The sequence below is a fragment of the Leguminivora glycinivorella genome, chromosome 25, assembly GCF_023078275.1.
Source record: "Leguminivora glycinivorella isolate SPB_JAAS2020 chromosome 25, LegGlyc_1.1, whole genome shotgun sequence".
NCBI lineage: Eukaryota > Metazoa > Arthropoda > Insecta > Lepidoptera > Tortricidae > Leguminivora > Leguminivora glycinivorella.
In genome coordinates, this window is record NC_062995.1 from 7648803 (window position 1) to 7661731 (window position 12929).

Below are 12929 nucleotides of genomic sequence, written 5' to 3' on the forward strand. Positions count from 1 at the left end.
ATTATGGGATCATGGAGCTGATCTCATGAAGCAGAAAGGTGGCCATAGGAACTCTGTAATGAAGTCGAGTACCTAAGGGATTTTTAGAAATGTCTCGGAGAGCAGTAGATGACTGTTGAAAGAAAGGTACAGTCGGCGATAAAAGCTTGTGCCAAAAATGAAGTCATCATCATCCTCCTTGCGTTATCCCGGCATTTGCCACGGCTCACGGGAGCCTGGGGTCCGCTTTGACAACTAATCCCAATATTTGACGTAGCCACTAGTTTTACGAAAGCGACTGCCATCTGAATTTCCAACCCGAAGGGTAACTAGACCTTATTGGAATTAGTCCGGTTTCCTCACGATGTTTTCCTTCACCGAAAAGCGACTGGCAAATATCAAATGACATTTCGCATATAAGTTTCGAAAAACTCATCGGTGCGAGCCGGGGTTCGAATCCGCGACCTCCGGAACGAAAGTCGCATGCACTTACCGCACTACCAGCGCTTCTAAAAATGAAAAAAAAAATGAAATCTTTGCGAAAAAACTTATTTCAGTTTTAACCTCTAGCGACCCACCATTTGACGACCGGTCTGGCGCAGTCGGTAGTGACCCTGCCTGCTACGCCGCGGTTCCGGGTTCGAATCCCGGTAAGGGCATTTATTTGTGTGATGAGCACAGATATTTGTTCCTGAGTCATGGATGTTTTCTATGTATATAAGTATTTATATATTATATATATCGTTGTCTGAGTACCCACAACACAAGCCTTCTTGAGCTTACCGTGGGGCTCAGTCAATCTGTGTAAGAATGTCCTATAATATTTATTTTATTTATTTTATTTTTATTTTATTTACCATATAAACAATTTGCCAGTCTGAATCAATGGTGCTATAAAACAGGGCTGAATTTATTTTTTTTGAAAATCGAACGAATCAAAAGCAACTCAATCCTAATTAACGTAGATTCAAATTCCATCGTAGGTGTTTTGTCCTAGTAGGTTAGGACATTGAACCCCAGGAGGTTAAATTAACTGTAAGGTTATTAAATACAGTAATCTTGCACTTTTATTTTGTAACCGTACAGGAATCGCATCCGCAACGACTCGCAAAGCATAAACGCGGAGAAGAACGGGCGCGTGGTCCGCCGAGTGGAGAGGAGGCCCGTCATCCACGCGCGCGACGGAGCAGAGAGGCAGGACGCCGCCGGGCCCGTCACTTGCGAACAGGTACGATAGTTAAGACGCTGACAGCACCCAATGGCCTTGACGCTAGCGTACACTGTCTAATCGTATAGGAGTAAGTGAGAGCGCGATGTCACTAAAAGATGGCGGATAGGTACGATAAGTGAAAAAAATATTAAAATAAAATAGAAAGATGCATTATTTGTGCAAAATGTTTCGTTAGTGTTTTAGATATGTACATATTTGTTATTATAATATTAACTAAAGACAACTAAGTGAATAATTGAACGACACACAACCGTTTAATGACGAACTCGAGACCAATATTTGCAATTTTTTTCTATCGAGCCGATTTCATTAAATTGTGTATCGAGTACGGCTATGTTCTTTGAAATATAATGAATAATAACATATAATTTACTTGCCTTACTAAGACTTATAGTTTGTCTTAAAAAACTGCGCAAGTAACATCAATTTTACACAATTGGGTGTTGTCAGCCCCTTAAAACCGAAATAAATTACACATATGAAAGATAAACCGGCCAAGAGCGTGTCGGGCCACGCTCAGTGTAGGGTTCCGTAGTTTTCCGTATTTTTCTCAAAAACTACTCAACCTATCAAGTTAAAAAAGATTTTCCTAGAAAGTGTTTATAAAGTTCTACTTTTGTGATTTTTTTCATATTTTTTAAACATACGGTTCAAAAGTTAGAGGGGGACACACATTTTTTTTTCCTTTAGCAGCGTTTATTTCCGAAAATATTAATATTATCAAAAAACGATTAAAGTAAACCCTTATTCATTTTTAAATACCTATCCAACAATATATCACACGTTGGGGTTGGAATGAAAAAAAAAACCAGTCCCCACTTTACATGTAGGGGGGGTACCCTAACAAAGCATTTTTTCCCACTTTTTATTTTACCACTTGGTCGGCGTGATTGATATACATATTGGTACCAAATTTCAGCTTTCTAGTGCTAACGGTCACTGAGATTATCCGCGGGACGGACGGACAGACAGACATGGCGAAACTATAAGGGTTCCTAGTTCACTGCGGAACCCTAAAAACCGTCTTGGCCGGTTTTTCTTTCATATGTGTAATCGATTTCGATTGAGTTTTTTTTGTTGTTTGAAAGCTGAGTTAGTCGGGAGTGTTCTTAGCCTTGTTTCATGAAAATCGGTCCACTATGTCGCGGTCGGAGGTTTTTTCAAAATTTTAATTTTGTGGTTATATTATATTGAGATAACCTGGATTATAGGGCAGAAATCAATGTCCCATATATGCAAAAGCTCTATGGAAATACTGCATTATACGAGTTTTGAAAGAGAAATTGCAAATCGCAACGAAAACATTTTCATTTTCATACTTTTTAGTCTTACAGTTATTAAAGTGAGACTTCCGACGACTTCCAACTAACAGCGTTAAACGTTCAACGCTCAGTGCTGCCAACTGGAATTTTAATCAAGTGCGACTTGTACTCGCGTTGCAAGGGTTCCGTACACTACAAGAAGAGCTTAAGCGCCTCATTTTTAGTAGGAACTTAAGTCATTTTTGCGAATAATCGATATTTTGAACAAAACGAAAGAGAAATGAGTTTAGGTATATGTAATATTCAAACGCGCTCACACAATTTCAAGAGATTTGGTAACTCCTTGCAGCGGCAGTGAGTGAAATTCGTAATTTGAGTTTTTTTCTGTAATCTATAGATTGAAAACTACCTCGTGTATTTTTTTGAAAATTTTACGCTTAGTAATTTCAGAGATAAGGGGGGAGGAATGGTAATTTTTTGCCTATTTTTACGTACTTTACTATTTTTTTTTAAATACTTATAAAAAGCTCTTTCATTTGATATGTAACGCAATATAGTTCTAGAAACTTTGATTTTTAATTTTCACTTTTACCCCCCAAAAGTGGCCCCCAAAAATATGTGTTCCAAATTTCAAGTTAATCGGTTCGGTAGTTTCCGAAAAATTGACTGTGACAGACGGACAGACAGACATACGAGTGATCCTATAAGGGTTCCGTTTTTCCTTTTTGAGGTACGGAACTCTAAAAATTGCTTGTTTTCAGTGCGGCGTCCAACTACGTGATCTAAGACTGTACGCGCAGCACTTCCGCCGCGCGCACCCCGACAAGAATCGAACCAAGTACCCCGCAATGAAGACACCCTGTATGTGCGAGCAGTGCGGACGCATCTTCCAGGTAAAACTATCAGTAACCTCACGTGAGACCTATGTTGTCTCATTCATATCATAGAGGAATAAGTAAGGGAAGAGTTGTAATCATACATCAGTAAATGCAAGTTATTTTGTAGTGACATCTAGCGTCAATCATGCGTCAAATAGCGTTAATTATCAGTACTCGACACTAGGTGTCAACAGTGTCGCGTCTGCCAAAAATTTAATATTAAAACAGTTTACAACTTATATTACAAGAAGGCTTTTGATAGGGTTTGCATAAGGCGCTTCTTTCCAAGCTTCCCTCGTACGGGCTCACAGAAAGGCTTTGCACGTGGGTCGCCAGCTTTCCATCTGGGCGGAGCATTTCAGTTGTCACTCAGATCAATGCTCAATGGTCAATGCTCAGATCTCCGACCCTTTAACGCTGGTGTACCCCAAGGATCTGTCCTATCACAGACCCTGTTCACCCTTTATATCAATGATTACTCGCGTCCGCACAACTGTTACTCGCGTCCGCAGGATTTACCTACCACAGCCCTGCACGTGTCCCCTGGGTGGTGCTAAAGAGTGACAAACTACGAGGCGAAATAAACTTTCCAAAGTAATTGTTCCGATTGCGAATTCCACATGGCAAGAAATGCTGTTCCCAAAGGCCCTTCTCAGGGCCCTTCGACTAGGGATGTCGGACCTTCAGTTCGCATCATGCAAATTAATATTGAAGGCATAAGTTCAGCCAAAAGCGACTACTTGCAAAGGCTTTTGCATAAGGAAAACATCGACGTAGTCTGCATTCAGGAAATTCACACGAAGGACGACTCAGATCTTGAACGAAGAGGCCAGATACCGGGGTTTACATTGGTCAAAGCTGTTCACCATCCAAAGTATGGCATAGCTACCTATGTAAGATCTAGCCTAAATGATGTCCAGCTGATAGACACCGGTGATATTGACCTGATTTTCACCATCATAATCAGAGTTAAAAATCTCACAGTGACGAATGTGTATAAACCGCCAAAAGTAAAGTGGCCAACAAGTGTCTTACCCAGTTTCCCACACCCTTCTATATACACTGGTGATTTTAACAGCCACCATACATCCTGGCGGTATCACAGCGCTGACGATAACGGAGAAGCACTTGCATTTTGGGCGGACCTTTGTGACTTACACCTACTGTTTGATGCTAAGGATAGGGGTACTTTCCACTCCGCAAGATGGGGCAAAGATTACAACCCTGATTTGACCTTTGTCTCAAAGGATCACCTTGACCAGCCCCTTCCTGCTGCACGCTCAGTCCAAGGAAATTTCCCAAATAGCCAGCATAGAGCAGTCATCTCAGAAGTAGGTCTCAAGATACCACTGACCAACTCAATACCAGCTCCTAGATGGAATTTCAACCGCGCGGATTGGAAGGGTTTTGAAAAGACGCTGGATTCGGAGCTTGTAGCTGCAAACTTGGACCCCGTCCCAGCAAACTACAAAACATTCGTTGAGCTAGTCATTAAAGCCGCCAAGAAGAATATTCCAAGAGGTTTCAGAAAAGAATATGTGCCAGGTTGGAACACCGACAGCGAAAAATTATACCGAGAGTATATGGAAACAGAAGATCATGCGACTGGAGCCACGCTACTCCAATCTTTGGATCTTTTTAGGAAGGAGAAGTGGAAATCTACAGTTACCAACATGGATTTTAAAAGATCAAGTCGTAAGGCTTGGAAAGTCCTGCACCGCCTCTCAGGAAAACCTCACCCACGAAGCTCCGGTCGAAACATAAAGCCTGACGCCATTGCAAATCGGATGGTAGAAGTAACCAGAGCTAAGCGGGATAAATTGTTCTCAAAACGAGTTAAGCAAGAACTGCGGACTGCTAGGAGGAACGCTCCAACGGGCCATCTTCTCTCAAGACCTTTTAGCATAGGCGAAGTAATGGAAGGCATAAAGCTCCTAAAATATAGTAAAGCAGCTGGACCAGATAACATTTTCAACGAATTTATTCGAGCCATGGGTCCAGCAAGCATAAGCTGGCTTACTGCCCCTTCGACAATATTGTACAAAACAACTGCTTACCGAGGGAATTCAAGTTAGCCAAAGTCATTGCAATCCTAAAACCTGGCAAAACGGATGACAAGCCTGAAAACTTTCGACCCATATCCCTTCTCAGTTGCACATTTAAGTTACTAGAACGCCTTATTCTCTCAAGAATCACACCACACATCGACGCTGTTATTCCACCAGAGCAGGCAGGTTTTAGAAGAGGACGAAGCTGCACGGACCAAGTATTGGCACTGACCACACATATTGAAGCTGGCTTTCAGAAACAATTGAAGTCTACTGCAGTCTTTGTGGACCTGACTGCGGCATATGATACTGTCTGGAAGCAAGGCTTAATGTGTAAAATTCTTAAAGCGATCCCAAGCCGAGAAATAGCAGACATAATAATGAGTATGCTTAGCGATAGAGAATTTGAGGTCTATCTTGGTGATGCCAAAAGCCGCAAGAAAAGACTGAACAATGGCTTACCCCAGGGTTCTGTCCTCGCTCCAAGTCTTTTTAACTTGTACATCCACGACTTACCACCTACTGAGTCCACTAAATTCATTTACGCTGATGATATAGCACTTGTTTACCAGAGTAAAGATTTCAAGTCCGGTGAGGAAGTTTTGTCGTCAGATTTAGTAAAACTCAGTGAGTACTTCAACGCTTGGCGTCTAATACCTAGTGCAAGCAAGACGGAAGTGGCATGTTTTCACCTCAACAATCGGTCTGCTAACTACCACCCGGCTGTGTTTCTCAATGGAAGTCAGTTGGGACACAATCCCTATCCAAAGTATCTTGGGGTGACACTGGATAGAACTTTGACCTACAAAGAACATCTCCACAAAGTTGCGTTGAAGGCTGCCACGCGGAATAACATCCTCCACAAACTTAGCGGTACTACTTGGGGCGCCTCAGCTGATTGCCTTCGTACATCGGCTACGGCCCTGGTCTTCTCAGCTGCCGAATACTGTGCCCCAGTATGGCTGAATAGTGCACATGTTCAGAAAGTGGATACTAAGCTGAATGAAGCCATGCGTTGTGTATCAGGCACAATAAAGTCTACGCCCCTTCATTGGCTACCGGTTCTTAGTCATATTGCTCCGCCGCACCTGCGTAGACTACAAGCGCTAAAGAGGGAAGCAGAAAAAATAAAAGCGCAGCAGTCTTTGCCTTGCCACCAGTCCTTTTGCCATCCCCCACCCCAACGTCTTAAGTCTCGCCACCCAGCATGCGTTACAGCCCAAAAACTGACTGATTTTGACCTCGAACAGAGTTGGAAATACGAGTGGAGTAAAACTACTGCTGGAACTATACTGCCAACCATGGATCCCATAGCGAAACCAGGTGGTTTTGACTTGCCACGAAAACTCTGGTGTCGAGTGAACAGAATGAGAACTGGTCACGGGCGCTGCAATTACTTCCGCCATAAATGGGGTTGGCGGGACTCTGCGCTCTGCGAGTGTGGTGAAGAGGCTCAAACCATTGAGCACATTATACAGCGCTGCCCTCTGCATGCTTTCCCAGGCCCTCCGGAAGACCTGTTTAAATTAACACCTGACGCAATCTCGTGGCTTGGGACCCTGAATGTGGACTTATAATTCTAGAATTATTACATTTAGCTACATATTGTTTGAAAGTTTATGTAAATGCGCCATACGAATAAAAAAAAAAAAATCAATGATATGCTACTAGCTAGTAATATCCATTGTTATGCGGATGACAGCACAGGTGATAGCTAATACACTGGTCGTGCAAATGCCTCTCGTGAGCAGGTTTTGGAAAGCAGAATGCAACTTGTGTCTGAATCGAGGCCTCTCTTCAGCAGGTAATCTCGTTGAGTTTAACCCCAGTAATTAAAGACACAAGTTTGCGCATTTTCCGCTAAGAAAACCCCATTTGACATAGCGCTTAAATTTCAGGATATTCCTCTTACTATCTCTAAGAGTATCGGGATACTCGGTGTCGACATTACGAAGGAGGTCCAGTTTCGGGGTCATTTGGAACTCAAGGCCAAACTGGCCTCTAAGAAGCACGGGGTGCTCAATAGAGCGAAACAGTACTTCACATCGGGTCACCGGCTTTTGCTAAGCACTGCTTCGACCTCATATGGAGTACTGTTCTCATCTCTGATCTGGAGCACTTCTTCCACTTGACTCTATCCAACGTCGGGCAGTTCATATTGTTGGCGATTCCGATCTCACAGCCGGTTTAGATCCTCTTAGCCTTCGGAGAGATGTCGGCTCTCTATGCTTGTTCTACCGTCTGTACAACGGGGAATGTTCTGATGAACTCTTTGACTTGGTGCCACCGTCGCGCTTTTATCACCGCACCTCCCGCTAAAGAAACAGTTCATCCTCACTTTCTCGACACGTGGCAAACCAAGAACAAACGGGACTCGCTCGTTTTTGCCCAGAACGTGCAAGTTGTGGAATGAGCTACCTTCTGATGTGTTCCCCTTGCGCTATGATATGGGGTTCTTCAAGAAGCAGGTACTTCAAGAAACAGGGTTGAACTGAGTAAAGTAACGTAATGCTTTAAAAACTCAAGTGGACTTCTGTCTTTTTTATCTAACGAGTAAAAGTTATGTTTTATATCTTAACTAAATAAATGGAAAATCAAAATGAGAATAAAAAATCAATACGTTCTCTAAGATAAAATTGATACCTTCGGCTCTCCCTTCTTGCTCGGTCAATAAAAAAATACGAAATTTATATGCAAAAAAAATACAAAAAGTTGATAGAAACCCGGGATTCGAACGCAGCTTCACGGCGTGACAGACGACTGTTTAACAACGACGCCATTACATTTCCACGCAGTTTCCGACGAAATTAGGCTATACATATATTAATTTAAATATAAATTATAATGTCAAATTACTCTCTATTATCGAAGTGGAAGAATTCGTTGTTTCACCAAAGATAATCTACCAGGCATAATAAAGGATTGTATAGTATTATTGTATGAAAATAAAAAATAGCAAAGCAATATAGTTAAATGTTCCTTTAAAAAATATATAAAAAACTTAATAAATTCAAAAAAGTTCAAATGATTAAAAAAACTTCGGGATGGAACTCGGGATTTGCTGCACCATATTAGTCAGTAATTTGACCGAGACGCCATTTCGATTTACACTAGCAGTGTCGAAATTCACGATATGTATCTTTATTGACAAAATGTGTCATTATTTCTGAGTCTGCCGGCGTATTATGATTCCAATTTTATCACTTATCCACGTGGATAAAGCATCCGTCACGCTTTGGCATGTCAACTAAAAATGCGCGAAATATGACGGCTCTGTGTCTGTACACAAAATTTGGCACGCACATTTACGTAAAATTAATAAAAAAATCACATGGATTTGTCCATGATTTCTGTATGAAACAATGTATTTCATTTAATACTGCGACAATGGATAATGTGAAGTAGATGTATGCGCATATTTTTATTTAGTTGTAGTATGCGGTGACTAAATAAATGGGAGCGGCTTTTTGTATGAAAAGCGAACCACCTTAACACATATATTATCATGCTAAGAATATGGCCCAAATTGTCAAAACTGAGGTTCAAAAGTTAAGCCTGTGTTAAGAGATGACAGTCTATGCACTCTGATTACACATTTTACTTTGGCAGTAACTCTTTATAATACTCGATCCTCTTTGATATGAGTAATAACGCATCAATATCGTTTAAGTGTTATAATAAATGTTGCCTGTTGAAGCTCAGTGGCGCCCTCCGCAAACCTCTACATTTTTCTGTCGCACCATAAATTAAATATAACAAGATCATACCATCCCATAAATTAAAATGCGACCGCCTACGAACGCGCTTACACTCCACCACAAATAGATGGCGCCACAAAAAAATGCCTTGTTGCCACCGATTATTTGTAGATTGGCATTAAGTGTCAATTCCGAGCCGTAAATCTATGTCAAAAGTGACACTTAACGCCATCTACAAGTATAATCGAAAGCTACAAGACATTTTTTTTTGTGGCGCCATCTATGTGTGGTGGAGTGTTAGCGCGGTCTTAGGCGGTTGCATTTTAATGTATGGGATGGTATATGGTATGATCTAGTTATATTTAATTTATGGTCGCACTGTATGGAGTTAACACTTTCCTTACTTATTCCTCTACGGTTTGGGGCTAGGTTGGGGGTGTCCTTACAACAGTTATTGATATCTATTTATATTTTGCAGAGTATGGCCCTCCTAAAAGACCACATGTGGGTTCATACCGGCGAGAAGCGTTTCAAGTGCGACCGGTGCGAGAAGAGCTTCACGCAGAAGACCAACCTGGTGTTCCACATGAGGGTGCACAGCGCCTCCAGGCCGAGCTACGAGTGCCCTTTATGTGGGAAACACTTCGCCTTCTTCAACAATCGGCGGAGGCACATGTTTGTAAGTATATTTCAACCCCCGACGCAACTATAACCTTGCCATAAATTCAAAATTTTGAAAAACCTTTTACCGCGACATAGTGGACCGATTTTCATGAAACATGGCTGCTGACTAACTCAGCTTTCAAACAAAAAAAAATCTAAATCGGTTCATTCGTTCGGGAGCTACGATGCCACAGACAGACACACAGAGACAGACAGATAGACATACAGACAGACATATAGACAAACAAACAGACAGACAAACAGACAGACAGACAGGCAGACAGACAAATAGACAGGCAGACAGACAAGCAGGCAGACAGACAGACAGACAGAAAGACAGAGAAGCAGGCAGACAGACAGACAGAAAGACAGACAAGCAGGCAGACAGACAGATAGGCAGACAGACATACAGACAGACAAACAGACAGACACGTCAAAAGACCAACCAGAAGACCAACCTGGTGTTCCACATGAGGGTGCACAGCGCCACCAGGCCGAGCTACGAGTGTCCTTTATGTGGGAAACACTTCGCCTTCTTCAACAACCGGCGGAGGCACATGTTTGTAAGTATATTTCTAACCCCGGACGCAAAAACGACGGGGTGTTATAAGTTTGACGCGTCTGTCTGTGGCATTGTAGCTCCCGAACGGATGAACCGATTTAGAGTTTTTTTTTGTCTGAAAGCTGAGTTAGTCGGGAGTGTTCTTAGCCATGTTTCATGAAAATCAGTCTGCTATGTCGCGGTCGGGGTTTTTTCAAAATTAAAATTTTGTGGTTAGGTTAGTAACATATACATGTTACCAAAACCACAGTAAGGTACAGCGGGGCAAATCTCGACTGGGGGGCAATTATAACTAATCAATTTTTTCCATTATTACACTATGATATTGAGTTCTACATGTATCCACTGAACACGCCTACCATATAACCGGTGAACAATCTATTAAATAATGGAAAAAAATTACATTTTTTTTTTCAATTATAAAGAGTACTATCGTACAGTGTGGCCACTCCCGCTCCCCGCTGAAAGTGCCGCCCACCCCCTCTCGGTTACCTCACAGTTACCGCCTGTCAAAAACGCAACCACTCATACAAGCATGGTACGCGTTCACCTACACGAGCTTAGAATGTGTGCTAGGAACGCGCCTCTTTCATATATTTGATCGCCAGTGTCCGAGATGAGGCCACTGTAGAACTATGTCATAGTGACGTTATAAATCAGATTGTAAGAAATCTCTTACTGCTTGTCATTTTGTCAAGGTTCCAATTGATTGACTGTACCAAAGAGGATCGAGTATTAAAGAGCATTACTGTCAAAGCAAACTAATCACAGTGCATAGACTGCCATCTCTCGACAGAGGCTTAAAACTTTTGATCCTCAGTTTTGACAATTTGGGCCATATTCTTAGCTTGATATGTTTTAAAATGTCAAATATTTATATTAGCGCCAGCGCCGCTAGCCGAGCGTACCCCAAAGGTGTATCGCCATCTAGCTCACCGTACTTTTTTCTGTATGGTTTTGGGGTACGTTTTTTTCTTAGACTTTATCGGTCTATACAAAGTTACATAGGTCTTTGACTGTACTTAGTACCTACGTTTTTGTCCTTAGATCCACACCGGGCTAAAACCCTTCAAGTGCGAAACATGTGGCAAATGCTTCACGACCGCTGGCGAGCAACGCGCGCACGTCGAACACGTGCATCTGAAGAAGCCGTGGCCGAAACGTCAGAGGCATCGCGAGGCGGAGCCCGCGCCGTGGCAGAAATGCCTCGACCCTATGGAAGACTAGACCTATGATCTATCATAGAGGAATAAGTAAGGAACTTGAAGTTGTAACTCCATACATTAGTAAATGCGAGTTATTTGTAGTGACATCTAGCGTCATCCACGCGTCAAATAGCGTAAATTATCAGTACTGCTACTTGTCAATAGATGTCGCGACGAATGAAAAGTCTAATGCACAACAATTTTTAGCTAATATTACAATAGTATTAAGCAGTATTCTGTTTTCACTTCCTTCTGCTTGTAATATAAGTTGTAAACTGTTTTAATATTATTTTTTTGGCAGACGAGACACTGTTGACACCTAGTGTCGAGTAGTGGTACTGATAATTTACGCTATTTGGTGCATGATTGACGCTAGATGTCACTACAGATGACTTGCATTTACTGATGTATGGAGTTACAACTCTTTCCTCCTTATTCTTCTATGGATCTATCTAAGGGTCCCCCCACATCTAGCGTCTCGCGAGCGTCGCGTCGGGCCAACTGTATGGGCAAAGCCTGACGCCGCGTCGACGTCGCGTCGACGCGGCGTCTTTTTCCATACAGTTGGCCCGACGCGACGCTCGCGAGACGCTAGATGTGGGGGGACCCTAAAGCCTGGCCAGAAATAATTATATGACTATTGTCAGGAGGGCGCTGTTATTATGATGTATGGGGTGACAGTTCAGTGTAGTATGAAGAAAATAGTTGTAATGAAATTCCGCGACATGGCGCGTAGTCATATATTCCTGGTCAGTTAGATTTATCTAAGTATTCTAGGTAAAACAAGCCATTCCACTTTTTGACGGGCAGAAACTCGTGGAACTAGGTTTAGAATAAATTTAAAACACACACACACATATGCTACAGTTTGGTGGCTCAGTTGGCAGAGTGCTGTAAAATAAATCCAGACGCCGTGAGTTCAAATCCCACCCAATTCGGTACGTTTCCTTTTTAAATTTATTCCAAAACAAGCATGGCTTTGCTTTGAAGATATCCTGGTCGCGGCACCAAAATGTAACATTACCCGATTGAAACTTTGGACTTTAAGTAGCTTTGATTTTATGCGGTAACTACTGAAATGTGTTGCTTCAATGCTCAGTCAGTTGAAAAGTTTGTAAACCCATATATCTGCGAAGCACGCAACAACTGCGCTGAAACCGTGGCCGTGGTGGTATGGTATATCAATATGTGGAAGACTAGACTTTGCTTAGAGCTAGGAAAAACAGGCCTTAATTGATAGAAAGTGGCTTTGATCTTAAATATCCTCGTAAGGAAATTGAAAATGGTTATTTGTTTTACAAGGGGGCAAAGTTGTTGTTTAACCGCACTTGCCAATATTGATGCCCGAGCAAGCGAAAGATTCCAACAAAAAGTGGAATCTTGAGCGTTGCGAAGGTTTTAAG

The 12929-nt window shown here is 42.1% G+C and overlaps 1 protein-coding gene across 1 annotated transcript in view; it reads left to right on the forward strand.

Moving 5' to 3' along the window:
- Positions 1-11684, forward strand: part of LOC125239282 (zinc finger protein 724-like) — a 31998-nt gene extending 20314 nt beyond the window's left edge. Inside the window, exons 12-15 of the mRNA XM_048146820.1 lie at positions 1066-1207; positions 3234-3365; positions 9575-9775; positions 11369-11684. Coding sequence (XP_048002777.1) covers positions 1066-1207; positions 3234-3365; positions 9575-9775; positions 11369-11548 — 655 coding nt within the window. The 3' untranslated portion in view covers positions 11549-11684. The remainder of the gene's footprint in view (positions 1-1065; positions 1208-3233; positions 3366-9574; positions 9776-11368) is intronic.
- The last annotated feature ends 1245 nt before the right edge of the window (positions 11685-12929 follow it).